The 22340-nt window shown below is 46.0% G+C and overlaps 1 protein-coding gene across 1 annotated transcript; it reads left to right on the top strand.

Annotated features, from left to right (window-relative positions):
* Nucleotides 1-940: 940 nt before the first annotated feature.
* On the top strand, nucleotides 941-15166 carry LOC143763787 (perilipin-2-like). The gene is made up of 8 exons (XM_077249307.1): nucleotides 941-1022; nucleotides 1116-1158; nucleotides 1818-2013; nucleotides 12819-12901; nucleotides 12979-13231; nucleotides 13969-14153; nucleotides 14376-14507; nucleotides 14592-15166. Exons 2-8 carry the CDS (start codon nucleotides 1132-1134, stop codon nucleotides 14955-14957), a joined length of 1242 nt encoding a protein of 413 aa, XP_077105422.1. The 5' UTR covers nucleotides 941-1022; nucleotides 1116-1131; the 3' UTR covers nucleotides 14958-15166.
* The last annotated feature ends 7174 nt before the right edge of the window (nucleotides 15167-22340 follow it).

Below are 22340 nucleotides of genomic sequence, written 5' to 3'. Positions count from 1 at the left end.
GCACAGTCACAGAGATCTTCCAGGCTGCTCTGTGATGGGTCGAGGGCCGGCTCTACAGCAACTGCCGGCCTGCTACAGCTTAGGCTTCTTTCACACTTCCGTCGTTTAGGGGCTATCGCAATGCGTCGTTCTGTGGAAATAACGCATCCTGCAACGTTGCCCGCAGGATGCCTTTTTTGCACATAGACTTGTATTACCGACGAATCGCAACGTATGGACACACGGTCCATACGTCGTGCACTGGATGCGTCCGTATTTGGCGGGCTGTCATATCGAAAAAAAACGTTCAAGGGAACGATTTTTCGTACGTCGGGTCCTGCATTTTAAACTGCACAGGTGCGGCAGGATCTCCGCCCCTCCTCCCTGGGACTTCACAATGGGCAGCGGACGCGTTGAAACACTGCGGCCGCTGCCCACATTGTGCTAAAGAAAACTTCAACATCCGTCGGTAGGTCGCGCCGACACTTAGCGACAGCTGCGTACCGACAGAAGTGTGAAAGAAGCCTTACGCCCATCGCAAGGAGATAAACTACTCCCAGACATCCCCTTTAAGGACTGTGCACATCTGTTTTGGGCCTGCAGATGCCTCTGGGCTCCGGCACATAAGACGCCTCAGGCACAGATCCGCTGTCTCCTAGACGAGCCAGGAGCTCGGCACAGTGCGCACTCCTGTGTGTGTCAGGAGAGAAAGGAGCGACCACCCACCGTACGGCCGACAGCCATGGACCCTGTATGGGGAGAAGGGAGAGATTACACCCGCAGCCACTGTGCGGAGCAATAACCGCCATATGTACACGTGACCTCAGCCCATACACGGCCCTGCTCCGCTCTCACCACACTGCTGCAATACCCTGTGTGACCGCTACACGGCGCGACCAGTCAGGAGAGCACACTGCGTGACGTCACCAGTCAGCTGAGCGCAGGGAGCCTTCCCGGAGACAGGTGGGCGTGGTTACCGCCTATAAGAGCGGAGGCGCCCGAGCAGCAGACATTCCTCCCTTTCTCCTCCCTGCAGAACACACGTGAGTGCTGAGACGGCAGCTGCGGTAGTTTGGCAGCAGGGGGCGGTGTCTCCCCTTTGGTGGTGACTGTGCTTTGCTTTTTTTTTTTTGTAGGGTTTCATTTAGCAACATGGCTGAGGCGGTGCAGCAGCAACAGGTAACAACTACTTATGTAATGGAGGATAGTAATGTGCAGTGATGCTGGGGGCTGCTGTCATTACCCTGGAGTATATAGGAGTTACAGGACATGGATTGTGTTCTGACCCCCTCCCCTCCTGTAGTGGTTACCAGTTCATAGTGAGCTCTCTGTATTTTCTGATTTCTCCATCACTATTAGTCCTGCGGTTAGATGGCTCCTGTGTCTAATTCCAGTGTTATGCTGTAGGGTCACTACTATGGTATCACCATGTGCTAAGGTGAGCCCCCACTGTGTACATGACCCATGTGGCCCTTTGTCTTGTGGGAGATGCCCACTCATGCAGGATATTGGCAGCCAGGTGTGGTGCTCTCCCATATGATGGTGCATGGTCCTAGGATCTGCTGTGGCTCCCTCAGGCTGGGCCTGGTGCAGATCTCTAGTTCTCAGCACTTTTTCCTGTGTCCTCAGTGAGGATTATGCCCATGACTGATCTGTAGCTCCATGTCAGATCTGTAATGGGGCTCTATAGGGGTTAATGAGCCGTCACTATCTCTGTATGTAGCTGGCGGTCCTTGCATGCTCTTTATGGAGGTCTTACTGAAGTCTATTTCTCACATAATCATAATTAGTACATTACTGTTTGTCCAACTCCTCCTCCATGTTTCTCTCTTCCTTAGAATGTGGTGGTAAGGCTGATAAACCTCCCACTGGTGAGCTCTACATATGACCTGGTGTCCTCTGCCTACGTGACCACTAAAGACCACCATCCCTACCTGAAGTCTGTATGTGACATTGCAGAGAAAAGTGTGAGGAGTATCACGTCTGTGGCCATCACCGGAGCCATGACAATCCTGCAGAAACTAGAGCCTCAAAGTAGGTTTAGCTTCTTGTGGCTTTTCCCCTAGCATCTTGTGTGGAACACTCTCGTCTGTGGCTGTGGGGGTTTTACTGTATTGGGCTGAATCTCTGCTGATTAGTGGTTTTTATCTAGTGCTCTAGGCTGTTTTCCTGCACAATGAACATTAATGTGGTCTGTCAGAAATCAGCAGAGATCAGGGAAGGACAGATGGTTGCAGAACTATTAGGCCTCATTCAGATGTCTGTTACCCATACTTGTTGTAGAGAACAAAAATTGTATGTATTTTCACATGTCCATGCAAAATTATATATATATATAATTTTATTTATATTTTTTTTTTCTTAGAATGGAAAGGCTGTGGTTAAGGCTGGAGTCACACTACAGCGAGATACGGCTGAGTCTCGCAGGTTAAAAACAAGCCCTGGCACTCTGGAGCAGAGTGTGCAGCTCCATGTGTTGCTGTGTGGCCGCACGCTCCGCTCCAGAGTGCCAGAGTTTGGCTTTAACCTGCGATACTCAGCCGTATCTTGCTGTGTGTGTGATCCCGGCCTAAAACTGACATCGGTAACACTTTTTTAAGAAATATGGTGGGGTGCAATTTGATATTTTTAAAAGTGCCTTCTGACCATTATTTTATTAGTGTTTGCATGGCTTACTATACAGTTATTTAATAAAGCAAAGGCTTGGCAAGTAGGGTGACTTATATCAACCCCAAAACTAATCGCCCCTCTTGGCAACGCACCAGGGCAAGTGGGGAAGAGTGAGGCTAAGCGCCAGAATTGGTGCACCTTATGGATCTGCCATTTCTGGAGCATCTTGGAGGTGATGCTTTTAGTGTGGGAGCAGGCCAATATCTGTGCCCCCTTCTTAGGCTATTAGCAAACTACAGCTGTATGCCTAGTCTCTGCTAGTTGTAGGTTCTTATGTGGCGCTTCATCTGAGTTCCCCACCCCCATTTTAATAACCAGTTAAGGCCACACATACAGCTGTGAGCTGATATTGGAGCGCCCCCACTGTCGCAGGGCCGAGGGGTACCCGGTAGCGGGCCTCTCTGTCTCGGTTCTGGGATTGTCACGGTGGCTAGACCCGGTCTGTGACCCTGCTAAGGGGCGTCCAGTAAAAGTTGAGAGTGATAATGTGTGGTGCAGGGTGCGATGAATAACGAGGACACAGGGTTGCAGTCTCTTTACTGAAGGCTTCAGGATCCTCAATCCCGAGTACAGTTAACAGGGCTGTCTGAGACCGGCCGGTCCGATGGCACCTCCAGAGTTCCCTTTGCAGGTGGAAATCTGTGCCTTCCTTCTAGCGCTTGTGTGTTGTTGTCCTTCCCTGCTGAGCACCACGGGATAGTCCTCAACTGTTGTGTCTGTTTCTGATGTTCCCTCACAACTGATTCTGATGTTCTTCTCCGTCCCCCAGACGATATGGCTAGGACGCACCCATATGACGGGTAGGCCTGTAGTTCTTCCAGGACCCTAGAGTCGCCCCTCTCCCACTGTTGCCCCCTATGTCTGCTTAGGTGATTTAGGTGAGACAGCCCGCCTATAACTGACTGTCCTGCTGTTGGTTTGAAGTAAGGCTTGGAGCCAGTACTTCCTCGGCGTTTCCGGCTACACGCCTCAGTAGGATGTTGCCTCGATCTTACAGCACGACTCCTACTGGTGTTTTCTCCTTGTTGCTTTGATCTCGTTTCTCACTCTTCACAATAAACCTCGCTTCTTGTCCTTTCGTGAGATACCGCCGCGATGAAGTGCAGGCGCAGTTACTTAATGTTTTTTTTTCTGTTCGCTAGGCCTCTGTCAGGATCCCACCCCTGACAGGGACCCCCCTGAATCTTCCCCTGCAACACCCTCTGCCACAGGATGTTGCCTGGTTCCAACCCAGTCAGCTTCTGTCTAACTTCCTATCTAATCCCCAGTTTTACCAGATTGTGAGGAGTGGCCTAATGCATAGTGCCCTTTGCTCCCCCTGGAGGCCAGACTGTGAAGTGTATTGGTGTCTGTGATACCTGGTCAGGTGAACTCCTTCAGTGCCATCAGACGTACCATCACTCCCCTTAGCGGCGGAGCGATGTTACTGCAACAACCAGGACTCTGGGGCGCTGCAATATTAAGACTGGGGAAGCTCCATGGGTATTAACCCCTTCACGACATGCGCCGTACTAGTCTTCGCATGTCGTGTTTCCTCCTTTGATGTGAGCTCACATCAAAGTCGTGACATGTCAGCTGTTTTGTACAGCTGACATGTACGCGCAATAGCGGCGGTTGAAATTGCAATTCACCCGCCACTATTAACCTGTTAAATGCCACTGTCAAACGCTGACAGCGGCCATTAACTACCACTTGCGGCCGGGAATGATCGCTGACCCATCACGTGATCGGGGTCAGCAATGCATCAGGATGGTAACCATAGAGGTCCTTAAGACCTCTATGGTTACTGATGCAGGCCTGCTGTGAGCGCCACCCTGTGGTCGGCACTCATTGCAAGCCTGCAATTTGGCTACATAGCAGCGATCTGATGATCGCTGCTATGTAGCAGAGCCAATCCAGTGGTGTCAGCTTCTAGCCTCCCATGGCTATTCAAACATGGCAAAAGTTAAAAAGTTTTTTTTTAAATATGAAAAATAAAAAAAGTTTAAGTCACCCCCCCCCCCCCTTTGCCCCATCCAAAATAAAACCATAACAAAACCTACACATTTGGCATTGCCGCGTTCAGAATCGCCCGATCTATCAAACATTGACCGTAGCGATAAAAAAAAAAAAAATTAAACCCCAGAATTTTTTTTTTTGTCGCCGCAACATTGCATTACAATGCAATAACGGGCAATCAAAGGAACATATCTGCACCAAAATGATATCATTAAAAACGCCAGCTCGGCACGCAAAAAAATAAGCCCTCACCCGACCCCAGATCATGAAAAATGGAGACGCTGCGCGTATCGGGAAAAAGGTGTGGGGTTTTTTTTGTTTGTTTTTTTTTTTTCATCACTTAGATAAAAAAAAAAAAACAACCTAGACATGTTACATGTCTATGAACTCGTAATGACCTGGAAAATCATAATATCAGGTCAGCTTTAGCATTTAGTGCAGCTAGCAAAAAAAAACAAACAAACAAGTGGGATTGCACTTTTTTGCAATTTCACCACACTTGGAATTTTATTTTCTCGGTCTCCCATGACAGCACTACGGAGAGAGGAGATCCGCCCTTCAGGGACAGGAAACCTACAGATAAAAGGGCGGTACCTCTCCCTCGCATCAGTTGGTTTCCTGTCCCTGACAGGGAACCTCTCTTCGGACAGTACCTGCATGAAGACCGATGCACCGGGCGGTCGAGTTCCGGCAGCGAGGAGGCTCCTGCCGCGGCTTGTCCGGCTCCCGAAGCCACCACCGCTGGGACCGAGGGGTCCTTCAGGGTGAGCGAGGGGAGAACGCCGCCGAATCAAATGAGGAGGGGCGCTGGATCACCGGAGCTCCTGCGCCGACAAGCGCACACTCCGGGTGTACAAAGATGGCCGCCGCTCCGGAAATGCGGCAGGACTTCCGGGTCATCGCCGCGCGCATGCACGGTAATATCTTCTCCCTGGGAGCACGCAGGAACCGGAAGTGCGGCAGACGCCGGGGGATTGGCGCCGGTTACAAAAAGGGAGATTGTGCGTGCGCACAATCTCCCTGTAACCATGGAGGACAGCGATCCACAGGAGCTGCAGCCAGGACAGCAGCGCCACACAAAGAGCACCAGGAGTGGATCTAGCAGCCGTTCCACACGGCGTAGCAGATCAGCTGCAAAGACTGATACTCCGTCTCAAGCACCTTCCTTAACAGGCCCGCCCCCTCCAGAACCGGTACCTGCCTCCACATCCGAGTGGTGAGTGATCTTCGTGAATGTACATATTTTATAATGGGGCTCCCTCTTCTCCCTTACTAGGGTAAGAAGAGCCTGGAGAAAAGGAAAAATAGGGTCTGCCCTACCTGCAACAAAGCTTTACCAGTAACCTGGGAGAAAAAGCTTTGCAAATCATGCATCCAGAGCTTACTATGTGAGGAGACCCCCGACTTCGCTTCTGAACTTAAAAATGTAATCAGGACTGAGGTTCAGAATGCCCTTCTATCCTCCAAAAAAGAGGTGAAGAGGGTGAAGGAGTCGGTACATTCCCACTCGGCCCGATCGTCATCTGAAAATGCTGATTCGGACGACTCAAAATCCCCCCCCCCCCCCCCCCCTATCCTCTTCTGAGGAAGAGTCTGGCCGACATTGCTTCCCACTAGAAGAAGTGGATTCCTTAGTGAGAGCAGTTAGGGCTACTATGGGGGTGGAGGAACCCAAACCCGACAAAACGGCCCAAGATGTGATGTTTGGAGGTCTGGGACAAAAAAAGAGAAGAACCTTTCCCCTAAATCCTAATGTCCCGACATTAATTAAAAAAGAATGGGAGAAACCGGATAGAAGAAATTCCTCGGTACCCTCCCTTAAAAGAAAATATCCCTTCGAGGATGAGGCTTCCTCTTTCTGGGATAAGGCACCAAAACTAGATGTTGCAGTAGCCAAAGCCTCGAAAAAATTCGCGCTGCCATTCGAGGACATGGGTACCCTCAAAGACCCGTTAGATAAAAAAGCGGATACTTTCCTCAAGGGAGCATGGGAATCAGCTGGGGGTAGCCTGAGACCTGCAGTTGCAGCTACTTGCACCTCCAGATCCCTTATGGTGTGGATCGACCAGCTGGAAAGTCAGATTAAAGACGGGTTACCCAGAAAACAACAATTGCTGGATTCATTCCCTGCAATGAGAGCAGCAGCAGCGTTCCTGGCGGACTCCTCGGCGGACTCTGTACGCCGAACATCTAAGGCCGCTGCTCTTTCCAACGCTGCCAGAAGAAACTTGTGGCTAAAGAGCTGGCTGGGAGATCTATAAACAAAATTAAAATTATGTTCTATCCCATGTGAGGGAAATTTTTTATTCGGAGAAACCCTGGATGACATCCTCCAAAAGGCGGGAGATAAGAAGAAGGGGTTTCCAAATCTGGGTCCGACTCCATTTAAACAGTCTTTTCGGAGCCGCAGATTTTTTTCGCCGTAGACCCCCCCCCCCCAGAGAGCAGAATAAGTGGGAAGAAGGAAGGAGAAGGGATAGGGGTTACCTCTTTGGCAACACCTGCCGTGATAAAAAGTTCTCCAAATGACATTTACCCTCCGGTGGGAGGAAGGCTGACATCATTCCTTCCCGCCTGGGAAAAAATTTCCAACAACATCTGGATCTTAAATGTCATACGGTATGGTCTAAAAATAGATTTTGTCTCTTTCCCTCCCCGGAATTATGTAACAACAAAAACAAGATCTTCGGCTGCAGAACAAACTGCATTAGAGGAGGAAATTATGTCCCTACTACAAAAATCAGTGATTCGGGAAATATCTCCTCAGGAGATAGGGGAAGGTTTTTTTTTCTCCCCTCTATTTTTAGTACCAAAGCCCGACGGGTCCTTTCGGACGATCATAAATCTAAAAAACCTAAACAGATACGTCGTAAATTACAAATTCAAAATGGAGACAATAAGGTCCACTATAAAGATTCTCTTCCCGAACTGCTACATGGTCGTAATGGATCTAACCGACGCATACTACCATGTGCCCATCCACAATCAATCCCAAAAATTCCTCAGGATGGCAGTCTCCATAAAGGATCAAATAAGGTTTTTTCAATACAAAGCTCTTCCATTCGGGATTTCAATAGCCCCACGTATATTTACGAAAATAATAGCGGAAATGATGGCCCACGTGAGGGAACAAGATATACTAATAATCCCTTACCTGGACGACTTTCTTATCGCAAGCAACTCAGCACAAAGTTGCAGGGAAAAGAGAGACCAAGTGATGACCATCCTGACGGACTTGGGATGGCTTATAAATGTAAAAAAATCGAAATTGGAACCCTGTCAAGTACAAGAGTTCCTAGGACTGACATTAGACTCTCGGGTCCAAGAATGCCGACTTCCGGGTCCCAAAAAAGACAGCATATTGTCCATGATAGCGCGAACATTACACAATCCCTCAATGACTCTAAGGAGAGCAATGTCGCTTCTGGGCTCTCTGTCCTCATGCCTACCAGCGATACCCTTCGCACAATTTCACACAAGAGAGCTTCAGTGGCACATCCTGGAATGGCAATTGTTACTAAAAAACAAATTAGAAAGCTGGCTCATCCTAGATTCATCAGTTATTCATTCCCTTCTTTGGTGGGGAAAAGACCAAAACCTGTCAAAGGGAGTCCCTTGGGTTCCAAATATCTCTCGGATAATAACAACCGATGCGAGCCCCAGAGGGTGGGGGGCCCACCTGGGGGACAAAGTAGCTCAGGGAAATTGGTCAGATCAAAAACTATTAGCATCCTCAAACCAAAAAGAACTTTGGGCGGTATATCATGCTCTTCTATTTTTCCTAGCCGACATTCAGGGACACCATGTCCGTATTCTTTCAGACAACAAAGTGACTGTAGCCTATATAAACCACCAGGGGGGAACAAGGTCTCGTTCACTGAGTTCTTCAGCCAAAATTATCAAACTGGCGGAAGAAAACTTACTATCCCTCTCGGCACTACACATCCAGGGTTCAAACAACGAAAGGGCAGATTACCTGAGCCGGACTCAGTTGAAACAAGGCGAGTGGTCCCTAAACCAATCCATCTACAATCAGATCACAAAAATGTGGGGGACACCAACAATAGACCTGTTCGCCAATTGCAAAAACAAAAGTGGGCAAATTTTGTTCTCTAAGCCCAGAAGGGAATCCCCAGGCTCTGGATGCTTTTCTGATTCCATGGACACACAAACTGGCATACGCTTTTCCGCCAACCATTCTGATTCCGGCAGTCATTCGGAAAGTCAGAGAAGACAAAACAAAAATGATCCTGATTGCCCCATTCTGGCCAAAAAGGGCATGGTTTTCCTGGCTAAGAATACTATCGATATCAGACCCGTGGGTTCTACTGGATATGCCAGACCTTCTACATCAAGGTCCAATCTTCCACCCACAGGAGTCGAACCTCCATTTGACAGCCTGGTTTTTGAACGGGGACTATTAAGAGAAAGGGGTTTCTCGAATAACTTAGTGGCTACACTGTTAAAAAGTAGAAAACCCATCACTACTAAAATATATGGGAAAACATGGAGGAAATTCCTATCTGTCTCCAAGGTAAAGATACAGGACGGGCCTTCAATCCCTGAGTTCCTACAAAAAGGTCTGGAGCAGGGGTTGGCAGTCAGTACTCTTAAGGTACAAATAGCAGCTTTAGGAGCTCTATATAACCAAAACATTGCAGCTAACCCTTGGATAATAAGATTTATCAAGGCGGTTACAAGATCAAAACCCTTAGTTATTCAAAAGATACCCTCATGGGACCTAAATTTAGTCCTTTCAGCATTAACGGGCCCTCCATTTGAACCTATACAAACGATTCCCATAAAAACATTATCACTCAAAACTATTCTCTTAGTAGCATTAACATCTGCGCGCAGAATAAGTGACATTCAAGCCCTCTCCTCTAATCCACCTTTCACTAAGATCTTGGATGATAGAGTCACTCTTAGACCCGACCCAGCCTATTTGCCAAAAATGGCATCAAAATTTCATAGGTCACAAGAAGTATCCCTGCCATCTTTCTGTCCAAACCCGAAAAACGAGTAAGAACTAAACTTCCATAATCTAGATGTTAGAAGATGCCTAGTCCAATACCTAGATTCCACCAGGGAGTATAGGAAGGAAGGCTCTTTGTTTGTCTGTTTTCAGGGTCCCAGAAAAGGATTCCGGGCATCCAAGGGGACTTTAGCCAGATGGATTAAGGAGGCAATAGCCTTGGCATATTCATCCTCGGGGAATACAATCCCGGATGGTATAAAAGCGCATTCCACAAGAGCAGTAGCTACCTCATGGGCTGAGAGGTCAGAGGTATCAATAGAGCAAATCTGTAAGGCGGCCACCTGGTCATCACGATCAACCTTTTTTTAGGCACTATAGACTAAATCTAGCCTCTGTATCTGACTTAACCTTCGGACGAAGGGTCCTTGAGGCGGTGGTCCCTCCCTAAGCTTAATCTCTGCAATTCTCTCCGTAGTGCTGTCATGGGAGACCGAGAAAGTCAGTTACTCACCGTTAACGGTGTTTCTCGGAGCCCATGACAGCACCTGCTTATTCCCTCCCATCACGAGTGCGGTGAGCACCTTTTTAATATAATTTATATAATTTATATGATGTATATACTATAGGTTTAGGCACGGGGTTCCTCTATTAAGAAATGTTATAAAATAATGTTCTCTCTGTTGCAACTAACCTGGAGGTCCTCTGATGCTCTGTAAACCAACTGATGCGAGGGAGAGGTACCGCCCTTTTATCTGTAGGTTTCCTGTCCCTGAAGGGCGGATCCCCTCTCTCCGTAGTGCTGTCATGGGCTCCGAGAAACACCGTTAACGGTGAGTAACTATGACTTTTTCCCGTTTTCTAGTACACAAGACATGGTTAAAACCAATGGTGTCGTTCAAAAGTACAACTTGTCCTGCAAAAAATAAGCCCTCACATGACCATATTGACGGAAAAATAAAAAATTTACGGCTCTAGGAAGGAGGGGAGCAAAAAACGAAAGTGTCACAGCAGGAAGGTGTTAAACCTCTCCCCAGGCTATAAACATCTGCCTCTAGCTGGTTAATACAACTTCAGGGGATCCCAAGCCATTTTTCACATAATTATAAGGCTTTGTGCACACGTAGGAAGGGTCCGCTGCCGGTTCTCCTGAAGCGGATTGGATAAATCTGCAGGGCAAAACCGCTGCGGTTATCCCTGCAGATTTATCGTGGTTTGTCTTGCGGTTTCCGCTGCGGGTTTACTCCTGCATTTGTTACTATTGATGCTGCATATGCAGTAATGTTAAAAATAAAAAAATGGTTATACTCACCCTCCAACGTCCCGATCTCCTCGGCGCCTCACGCGTCGGTCCGGTTCCAAAGATGCTATGCAAGAAGGACCTTTGTGACGTCACTGTCATGTGACTATGTCATTTCAGGTCCTGCTCGCATAGCGATCGGACGGCCGCGTGCAGAGCTGAGAGGCGGGAGGACTTCAGGGGCAATCAATCAGTGAGTATCATTATATATTTTATTTCTTTAATTTATTTTATTTATTTTTTTTCCCTACACAAATATGCTTCCCAGGGCCTGGAGGAGAGTCTCCTCTCCTCCACCCCGGGTACCATCCGCACATGATCCGCTTACTTCTGCATGGTGGGCATAGCCCCATGCGGGAAGTAAGCGGATCAGTGCATTCCTATGTGTGCAGAATCGCTGCGATTCCGTACAAAGAAGTGACATGCTGCGAATTGTAAACTGCTGCGTTGCTTTTTTTTTTTTTTTTTTTTTTTTTTTTTTTTTTCCAGCAGCATGTGCACAGTGTTTTTGGTTTCCCATAGGTTTACATTGAACTGTAATCTCATGGGAAACTGGGACCCGCAGCTGCAGATCTGCAGCAAAATCCGCACCGTGTGCACATACCCTAATACATGTACAGTAAGCTACACACGGAAAGCACTTGCATGGATCTCACTCACATTTATATAATTGCAGAATACTTCCTTGGAAAACCATTTTAACTTAGAATTACTGTATGGAAAAGCTCATGTTAAAATTGCATTCGGATGCTAGGTGACAAAACATTGTACTAGTCCCACTTCTCAGGAACAGTATTAAACTTTTTTTTACAGACTGGGGTATGAACCCTAATTTTCTGGGTGCAGCAGTTGTGATCAGTGTTTGCTAGTTTACCTCAGTGTATATTGCCAGTAAGCTACCAATCCGTGCTGGGGGTGAGGTTGGACCAGAAGATGTCCAGGCTGCTATGTCTGCAGTGATCTGCTGCTGATAAAATACCTGTTGTGACATTGCTGAAATCCGTGTCTCTGCCACTACCTCATGCTGCCCTTAAATTGCACATCAAAAGCCTGCTGACAATTCCATTCATCTCATTCTACAGCCTGATGTATAGTGCTAACTGAAATGCCCTCAATGGGGAGAAAATAAACCGTTACTACTAAACTAGATGGTGGCCCGATTCTAACGCTTCAGGTATTCTGGAATATGTATATAGCACAGTCCATGTAGTATATAGCAGTGTGGGCATCATATCCCTGTTAAAATAAAAAAAAAATAGTTATATACTCACCCTCTGGCGTCCAGTGAAGCTGTACCGATGCGCACGATGCTGCCGCCAGCTTCTGTTCCCAGTGATGCATTGTGAAATTACCCAGATGACTTAGCGGTCTCACAGCATCGCTGGACGTCAGAAGGTGAGAATAGCACTTTTTTTTTTTTTTTTTTTTTCTTTCTATTTTTTTTATCTTAACATATCTTTTTACTATTGATGCTGCTTAGGCAGCATCAATGGTAAAAAGTTGGTCACACAGGGTTAATAGCAGCATTAACGGAGTGCATTACACCGCGGCATAACGCAATCCGTTAATGCTGCCATTAACCCTGTGTGAGCGCTGACTGGAGGGGAGTATGGAGCGGGCACTGACTGGACGGAAGTAGGGAGGGCCAAATTTGCGGCCGGACTGCGCGGGATTTCCGTGAAAGACAGACGTACCCCTTAGACAATTATATCGATAGATGGCTTTCACTTAGGCAAAAATCCAAGACCAACTTATCTAACTTCACTCTGGCCATGCCACCCAGACTTTTAGGTAATTGCCTACTTCCTATATCGCACCAGTCCTAGTAATACTCAGGTCTCTGCTGCCTTCTGTACACAGATGACTATTGCATCAATGTCCCTTTCTTCCCCTCAGTTTCTGTGGCAAACAATATGGCCTGTGTTGGACTGGACAAGATTGAGGAGAAGTTGCCTATTCTGCATCAGCCTCCTGGAAAGGTAAGCTGCTAAAATGATGGCGACCCTTAAATTTCACTTCATGTTAGATTACACAAGTGCCATCCTGTGTATCTTAGGTTGTGGCTAATGCCTCAGAAGCCGCTGTTGGTGCCAGAGATGCTGTAATCCATAGTATCACAGGAGTAGTGGATAAAACTAAGGGAGCTGTGCAAGGTGGTGTGGAAATGACTAGGGCTGTTGTACATGGCAGCATTAACACTGTCCTGGGAAGCCGTGTCGTGAAGATCATGAGCAACCGTGTGGATTCTGCACTAACAAGGTCTGAATTTCTAATGGAACACTACCTGCCACCAACACATGAGGAGTTGGGTAAGCCAAAACCTACCAGGCCTGCCAACTTGTTTGTGTGCACAAGGGCGATTGACTTGCTGAGCCAGTCCAAATACTAGCTGGTCTGCTTTCTCTACAGAAGCTCTTCCATCCAACGTTTTATTAATCATATATTGGTCATCATATCTTATATAGCACTGTATAATGCAGAGGTGTCAAACTGCATTCCTCGAGGGCCGCCAACAGGTCGTGTTTTCAGGATTTCCTTAGCATTCCACAAGGTGCTGGAATCATTCTGTGCAGGTGATTAAATTATCACCTGTGCAATACAAGGAAATCCTGAAAACATGACCTGTTGGCGGCCCTCGAGGAATGCAGTTTGACACCCCTGGTATAATGAATTGCTCATTTTGACTTTCTACCCAGCTAATTTTCCTCTTTTCTCTTCGTAGTAACGCCATTCTTTCTCTTTCCCTGCACAGTCCTCCCTGTAACTCCTTACCCAGCAGCTTCGCTCCTTCTCCCACCAGGGACTTTCAGTAACAGGGAAGAGTCTTCCTGTTTCTCCATAGACTAGCTGAAGCCTTCTATGATCTGTTTATCACGTGATGTCATAGACCTAATGGAAAACTTAGCTGGGTAGAAGGCAAAATGAGCAATTGTAAGCACACAGCATAATATAACAATAGGCTAAACCTTGCTTGAAGTACTTCTTTAAGAACCTCCCCTGTTGCTGCTTATGTTGACTATATGGGCATAACTTCCTTCTTTTATAGCTAAGGAAGCCACTAAGACAGAAGGCTTTGAGGTGTCCCAAGATGAGCCTGGTTACTACATGCGCCTGGGGTCCCTCTCTACTAAGGTCCGCAAGCGTTCTTATCAACAGGCTTTGATCAGGATCAAGGATGCAAAATGCAGGAGTCAAAAGGCCATTGCTCAGTTCCAGAGCACTGTCAGCCTGGTTAGTAAATGTGCTTGTAGCCTTAAACATTTGTTATAGCCTTCATGAGTCTCATGAATCAGCTTCCCTTTAATGTTGAGTGACATGTGGGAGTACCAGTCAAACATGACTGCTCTTGGCAATAAGTTACAGGGGGATTAATAACACAGATGTATTGCATATACTGACACCTGCCTCATCCAGTCTTCCATGAACCCAAGTAAATGTATTCCTTTCTTTAAGCTTGATTACACAAGAAAAAACCTGAATGATGCAAGTCTGAAGATCCATGATGCCCAGGAGAACATGTTCAACAAATGGGTGGAGTGGACAAGAGGCTCAGAAGATGCTGGTGGGGTCACTGAGGGTGCAGAGGTAACGGCATTCCTCCAAAACGAGACTTATGCTAGGCATCGCTTGTACAGTATATTAATATAACATGTTGACTTCCACTTACAGCAAATTGAATCCCACGTACTGACTATTGCCCGAAATCTCACTCAGCACCTGCAGACTACATGTTTGTCTCTGGTCTCCAGCGTACGAGGTCTTCCACAGAACATTCAGACCAAGGTTCATAGTGTTGGTGCCATGGCTGCTGATGTCTACCAAAACTTCCACTCTGCCTCTTCCTTCAGAGAAATGTCTGCTAGCCTTTTAATCACAACAAATGACAAATTCACAAGAATAAAGGCTAGAATGGATCTGCTTACCTACAACATAAACACTACACTAAATTGGCTGGTTGGTGGTTTTTATCCCCAACTGGTTAGTAGCCAACACAAGGAGCAAGAAGCTGATATGGGAGATTCCATTAAAGAGTAAAATCCAAGCGTCCGTTGAGAAACATGATCACCTTAATGGGTAAATGCCAGTAACTGGCAATAGACCATGACAGGAGTTCTCTTTAACATTGGACTTTGTCTTAATCTTGGATGTTTCTGCTCTTCACAAATATTGTATCACTGATGTATAGCCATCCACTGTGTTGTGCACTTTTGTATTAATAAAATGCTGTTTTGTCTGACATGTAATATCTGGTTTTGACTTGTATTCATTGTGGTGTGACTTCAGGTTTTCCTCCATAATCATATAATGAGATGGCTAGCCTTAGTCTGTGGCCAGTACTACCTGGTGGCTTTGTATGCTCCAAGGGCCTCTGGAAGGTTTAGTGGCTATAGTACAAAATACCATCAGAATGGGAAATCTTGATGGATGAGCTTTTGGAAGCTTGGGCTTAAATCATTTATGAAGGCTTTGTCCTTGGAAAATTTTACACTTTCATTTAATCTGTAATACAACAGTATGGTGCTGGAGCACCCAAATGCAACATCCAGGAGTCTGCACTGATGTTATGAAGATGACATGAATCGCGATCCACCTGTTGCTATTAACCAGTTAAATGGCCGCTGACAGCAGCATTTAACTACCGCTTCTGGCAGGAAATGCGTGCAACGCCAACCCCGTCACATGATTGGGGGTCAGCAATGTGTCGGCATAACAACCTGAGGTCTCCTTGAGACCTCTAGTGTTACTGATGCCGGCTTGCTGTGAGTGCCACCCTGTGGTCGGTGCTCATAGCAAGCCTGCAATTCAGCTACATAGGAGCGATCTGATCTATGTAGCAGAGCCGATCAGGCTATGACAGTTTCTAGCCTCCCATGGAGGCTATTGAAGCATGGCAAAAGTTATTAAAAAAAATTTAAGTATGAAAAATAAGTTTAAATCACCCCCTTTTGCCCCATCCAAAATAAAACAATAAAAAAAAATCAAACATACACTCACTCTCAGTTTTAGCATTTAGTGAGCCTAGCAAAAAAGCCAAGCAAAAAAACAAGTGTGGGATTGCAATTTTTTTTGCAATTTCATCACACTTGGAATTTTTTTTTTTTTTTTTCCCCCCGATTTTCTAGTACAAGACATGGTAAAACCAATGTCGTTCAAAAGTACAACTCGTCCCACAAAAAAATAAGCCCTCACATGGCCAAATTGACTGAAAAAAAATAAAGTTATGGCTCTGGGAAGGAGGGGAGCGAAAAACTTAAGGGCCGTGTCTTGAAGGGGTTAAAATGAGTAAATGCATTGGAGGCAAGAAAATAGTCAGTGTCTGTCCTTAGATGCCCAGCCACAAGTCTTTATTACAACCACAGAGAGAAAGTGGGAATGGCATCTTGCATTACATTACCTAAGAGGAAAATCGTAAATTATGGATTCTGGCAAAATTCCTTTCTCGCTGGTTCTAACCAGCTTACTATAATTTCAGAGACAAATGTTCGAACCCTATATCAGACTATGCCCTGTGTCACTGCTTTTATGAATCAAATAAATAAGGCAGCACACTGTAGCGCCACAACCTGCAAACATCAAGGATGAAAATTGAATTGCATTACTGCACTAGAAATATGAAACATTTAGAGTTTAGCGCATAATTGGCCAATTTACAGTATGTGTACCTTGTAGCCACAATAAGGCATTTCTCATATACAAGGGCCTAGCAATACCTTTCCTGAGGATAGCAAGTGAGCATTTAAGCTACAGTGATAAGAGCTGCTGTGTAGCACAAGCGATCGGATGATCGTAGCTTCTAGTCTCCCATGGAGACTATTGAAGCAGGTAAAAAATTTTAAAAGTTCAAATCACCCCATTCAAAATAAAACCATTTAAAAAAAAAAAAAGTAAAAATACACATTTGATATCACCGCTTTCAGAATCGCCCGATCTTTCAAGATGTAAAAATAATTAATCCAATCGGTAAACAGTGTAACGAAGTCAAAACGCTGCAATATTTCAAGAAAATGCAATAACGGGCGATCAAAAGGTATCTGTACCAAAATGGCATCAATAAAAATGTCAGCTCGGTGCACAAATAACCAACACCCAGCCCAAAATGATGGAAAAGGGAGACGCTTCAGGTCTTGCAAAATAAAAAAAATTTTGCCCCCCCACTTAAATAAAACCTATACTTGTTTGGCATCTACGACATTGTAATGACCTGGAGAATTATAATGGCAGGTCCGTTTTAGCATTTAGTGAACATGGTAAAAAACAAACAACTATTTAGGAATTGCACTTTTTGCTACTTCAATGCACTTTGAAAAAAAAAGTGTGTGTGTGTGTGTGTATATATATATATATATATATATATATATATATATATATATATATATATATATATATATATCAGCACAGGTATACTTATCTTCGGGTGCAAGGCCCCCAGATGACCAGTCCACCGATCATCCAAGTTCATATAAATTCAAAAAGAGGCAGCACTCCATTGTTTAAAGTGGAAGAAAATGTGCAGGATTTAATCACCTCTTAGGGCGACGTTTCAGAGCTGAAACGTCGCCCTAAGAGGTGATTAAATCCTGCACATTTTCTTCCACTTCAAACAATGGAGTGCTGCCTCTTTTTTTTTTTATTTTTTTATTTTTTATATATATCTCATATGCATGTATTATTCATGCTATATCCCACATAGAGATTTTTTTTTTTTTTGTCAGATTATTCATCTTATTTCTTGGGGGTTATACTAACCTGATATTTCGATTATATAATTGGGTCAGCCTGTACCATCTCCCATATTGATTTGGATTTTAATTACAAATCATTTATTCCTGTTGTGCGCACAATTGTTATATTTTATTGCTGCCAAACTAAATATAATAAAGGCATTTTTATATCTCACCTCTGCTTGGTAATGTTTCTGGGTGACTCTATATTGGCTGTCTTTTGGCCAAAAGAGAAAAAATACCCCGCACCGCTGTTATGTAGTTGGACTCTATTTTCCGTATGAACCCCTTTGAACGGAGAGCGCCGGTGGACTTCCTTTGTATTTATAACGGGGTGCAGCTCTTACAGTATAACATAATAGTCCAAAAAATAGTAAAAAAAAGAGTGCACTTACCAGTGTTCAATAGTCACAATTTTTATTCGGACATTTTTCAAAATATGCAGGGAGGGATGTGAAAAAGGTGGACAACGGCCATTTCGTGCCTCAGCACTTCAACGGGTCCTGAACTTCAGGACCCGTTGAAGTGCTGAGGCACAAAACGGCCGTTGTCCACCTTTTTTCACATCCCTCCCTGCATATTTTGAAAAATGTCTATATTGGCTGTGGTTGCTATCTCTGATTAGTGGTTTTCCACACTTTTCTCCACAGAACACTAGTCACTGGTATAATATACACATATTTTATTGTATATATTTTTTTATTTTGGCTTATAAGTTATTGGTATACAGTGATTGGTGCATCTGTGGTTGTGTTAATGTTCTTGGTGATGTAAGGCTTGTATGCAAATGTTCAGCCATGAAGCTCACAGGGAACAGATTTAAAGGGAACCGGTCACCCCCCAAAATCTATGGTGAGGTAAGCTCACCATCAGGGGCTTATCTACAGCATTCTGTAATGCTGTAGATAAGCCCCCCGATGTTACCTGAAAGAGGTTAGATTATACTCACCCAGGGGCGGTCCTGCTGCGGTCCAGTCTGATGGGCGTCTCAGGTCCACTCCGGCGCCTCCTATCTTCATTCCATGACGTCCTCTTCTGGTCTTCACGCTCCGTTGTACTTTGTCTGCCCTGTTGAAGGCAGAGCAAAGTACTGCAGTGCGCAGGCGCCGGGCCTCTCTGACCTTTCCAGCATCGCTTTATTCTGAGGGCTATAACTTTTTTGCTGATGACGCTTTATGGCAGCTCGTTTTTTGTGGGACAAGATGACGTTTTCGGCGGTACCATGTTTATATCCGTCTTTTTACTCGCGTGTTATTCCACTTTTTGTTTGGTGGTATGATGATAAAGCTTTGTGTTTTGTTTGTTGATTTTTTTTTTTTTTTTTTTTTTTTTTCACTTTGTCCGAGTTTGTTACATCATGGTATAGTGTCAAATCTGACAGGCAGTGCTGCAGGCTTGCCCGGAGCCTGCTCTCAGCCGGCGCTTGCAAGCTACCTCCCTACAGAACCCGGAAGGCAACCCCCCCCATGGCCATCTTGAATCCAGGGCCTGCAGGGAGGAGGACGGAGGAGACGCTCGGAACAAGGCGATCACATCACGTTGTTCCGAGGGTCTCAGGGAAGCACACAGGGAGCCCTCTCCCTGCACGATGCCTCCCTATGCCACCGGAACGCTGCGATCATGTTTGATCAGTGTTCCGGGGGTTAATGGTTAATGTGCCCGCAGTGGTCCGTGACCCCTCCTGGCACATACCACATACCGGATGTCAGCTGTGATAATCAGCTGACATTCAGCCGCGTTCCCACTGTGAGCGCGGCTGATCGGTGATGACGTACTATCCCTATCCCGTCGGTGGTCATAGGGGCCCAGACCACCTCGACGGTATAGTACATCTAATGTCAGAAAGGGGTTAAAGGGCTATGCTGTTATTCCCTATGCAGTGAGTGACTGGGCTGCCAAGAATTTCAACACACCAATACCCCTTTCACAAGAGGTACAGGAGGGCCTCCTGAAAAAAATGTTGCAATGAATGCAAGGCCTGCTCTGCTATCAAGTCATATGCACCCTAATAAGCCTTTGAACCCAGATACTGGATGGCCACGGGAAAACCCACTTCAGTCTTCAGTTGTCATACAGTTTCCTTATGCTTTGAATGCAAGGGCAGCCTTGACCCAAACTTGCACGCACCCCAATCCCCCCCTTGGAAAAAACATGGAGGAGGGCCTCCTAAAAAAAACAAAACAAAAAACTCCCATTACAAAGGAGCGGGTCTCCTAGACTCGTAGTGCCCATACACTAAGTGCAAGGGCTGACAAACATTTACCCGTGGGGGAGTAAAATTGTTAAAAATATTTTATGGGCGTCATAGCCACCCTTGCCAAAAACTGCACTGGCTGTAGCAGCATGGAACACGTTAACCCTGGTGGTGGATGACGAGATGTTCTGGAAGGCCTCATTAAAAACTAGGCCAATTTAAAGGAGTGTGTCTCCTAGACTCAGTGCCTATACAGGAAGTGCATGGGCTGACAAACATTTCACCCTGGGGGAGTAAAATTGTTAAAAATATTTTATGAGCATCATAGACACCCTTGCCAAAAATTGGACTGGCTGAAGCAGCACAGAACCAGTTAACCCTGGCCACCTCAGACTGGCCTACAGGGTAAAAGGGGAATCCACCGGTGGGCCCCCAACCCCACTGTATGGGCAGTACTTGGCATAATTCACTTGATTCACTCTGTACAGAAAAAAGCAGCATCTCATCATTCATTAACAACGCTACCCAGTTTATTATGTAGGTAAATTTGTGAATGAAGGTAGTATAATATTTGCATGCAGGTGAAAAGTGGGACCCCACAAAGTCAATGTTATTGGTGGGCCCTTGTCACCCCAGTCCGACTCTGAACCCTGGTGATCTTGGGGCGGAGAATGAGGAGACATAATGAATGATCAATCATACTGAAATGAAAAAGGATGTGAATCTACCTATGAAAGAAAATAACAAAAGGGAGGGGCGAACACAGGTTCATGCATATGAAGCCAGAATGTGTCCAACGAGATATGTTGGTCCCTAGCAACAGCTCCGAGACAGGGATCTAAATAAAAATATAATAGTATTTCAATATTTTTGTATTGTAGAGGTATACACTAGCTCATTAGAGGATGGTCCAGAGATATGAAAAATACAAGAATAAATGTGAAGAATATACGTACATCTAATTTTTACGACATTTCCCCCTTGGGGAGTAACATTTGTTCTGGTTTCCAATTAGTAACGGGCATCATAAAAACACCCTTGCACAAAAATTGAATGGCTGTAGCAGCATACAATACGTTCACCATGGTGTTCTAGTGTCAGAGAATGATGAGATGTGGAGGATGGCCTTATAAAAAAAAATATATATATATAGGCCCAATGTAAAGGAGCGGGTCTCCTAGACCTACACGAAGTGCATGGGCTGACAAACGTTTCCCTATGGGGGGTACATTTTTTAAAACCATACTATGGGCATCAGAGACTCCCTTGCAAAATATTGGACTGCCTGTAGCAGCACAGAACATGTTAACCCTGGTGATCTAGTGGCGGAGAATGAGGAGACGTTGATGAAGGCCTCAGTAAAAACTAGGCCCAATGTAAAGGAGTGTGTCTCCTAGACTTGCAATGTCCATACACGCAGTGCATGGGCTGACAAACATTTCCCCACGGGGGATACATTTTTTAAAAATATACTATGGGCATCATAGACAGTCACCCTTGCTCAAAATTGGACTGCCTGTAGCAGCACAGAACACGTAAACCCTGGTGATCTAGTGGTGGAGAATGAGGATGGAGCGCCCCCACTGCGCAGGGCCGAGGGGTACCCGGTACCGGGCCTCTGAGTCTCTGCTCTGGGGTTGTCACGGTGGCTAGACCCGGTCCGTGGCCTTGCCGGTCAGTGGGGGGACGTCCGGTGCAATGGGTGATGATGATAGTGGTGGTGAGGCTGTGATGGTGCGGTGCAGTTGTGGGGTGCAGGTCGCGGTTAAATAACGAGGACACCAGGTTGCAGTCTCTTTACTGAAGATCTCTGAGTCCTCAGTCCAGAACACGGTTCACCAGGCTGCGCAAGTCCGGCCGGTCCAATGGCACCTCCAGAGTTCTCTTCACAGGTGGAAATCTGTGCCTTCCTTCTAGCGCTATGTGTTGTGGTCCTTCCCTGCTGTGCTTACGGAAAGTCCCCACAACTGTTGTGTCTGTTTCTTAAGTTCCCTCACAACTCGATTAGATGATGTTCTGCTAATCCTCCGTCCCTCCCTGATGTCCTGGTTGGGACGGCACCCGTTTGACGGGTAGGCTCGGAGCTCTTCCGGGACCCTAGAGTCACCCCTCTCCACAAGTTGCCCCCCAAGACTGCATAGGTGATTTAAGTTAGACAGCCCGCCTTAGACTGACTGTCCTGCCGCTGTTTAGAGTATTGCTTGAAGCTAGATATTATGATACTCCCTCGGCGTTCCGGCCACCGGTAGTGCGCCTCAGTAGAGTGTTGCTTCGGTCTTACAGCACGACCCCTACTGGTATTCTCCTAATGCTTGATCTCGTTTCTCACTCAGTGCAATCTATCTCGCTTCTAATCCTTCCTTGGGCACCGCCGCTATCCTGAGCAGGCACGGTCCCGTTACGTTCTTTCCAGTTGCCAAGCCTCTGCCAGGATCCCACCCCTGGCAGAGACCCTACTGTATCTTCCCCCACAACACCCTCTGCCACAAGGTGTTGCCTGGT

This window comes from Ranitomeya variabilis, chromosome 1, assembly GCF_051348905.1.
Source record: "Ranitomeya variabilis isolate aRanVar5 chromosome 1, aRanVar5.hap1, whole genome shotgun sequence".
Classification (NCBI taxonomy): Eukaryota; Metazoa; Chordata; class Amphibia; order Anura; family Dendrobatidae; genus Ranitomeya; species Ranitomeya variabilis.
Note: the sequence above shows the minus strand (reverse complement) of the source record. Positions and strands in the feature narration are given on the sequence as shown.

Excerpts from the sequence above, each read along its gene's own strand:
- LOC143763787 (XM_077249307.1), top strand. The coding sequence starts at position 1,132 with ATGGCTGAGGCGGTGCAGCAGCAACAG. Across the intron at positions 12,902-12,978 it reads TGCATCAGCCTCCTGGAAAG|GTTGTGGCTAATGCCTCAGA; the intron begins GTAAGCTGCTAA and ends TGTGTATCTTAG. Across the intron at positions 14,508-14,591 it reads GGGTCACTGAGGGTGCAGAG|CAAATTGAATCCCACGTACT; the intron begins GTAACGGCATTC and ends TTCCACTTACAG.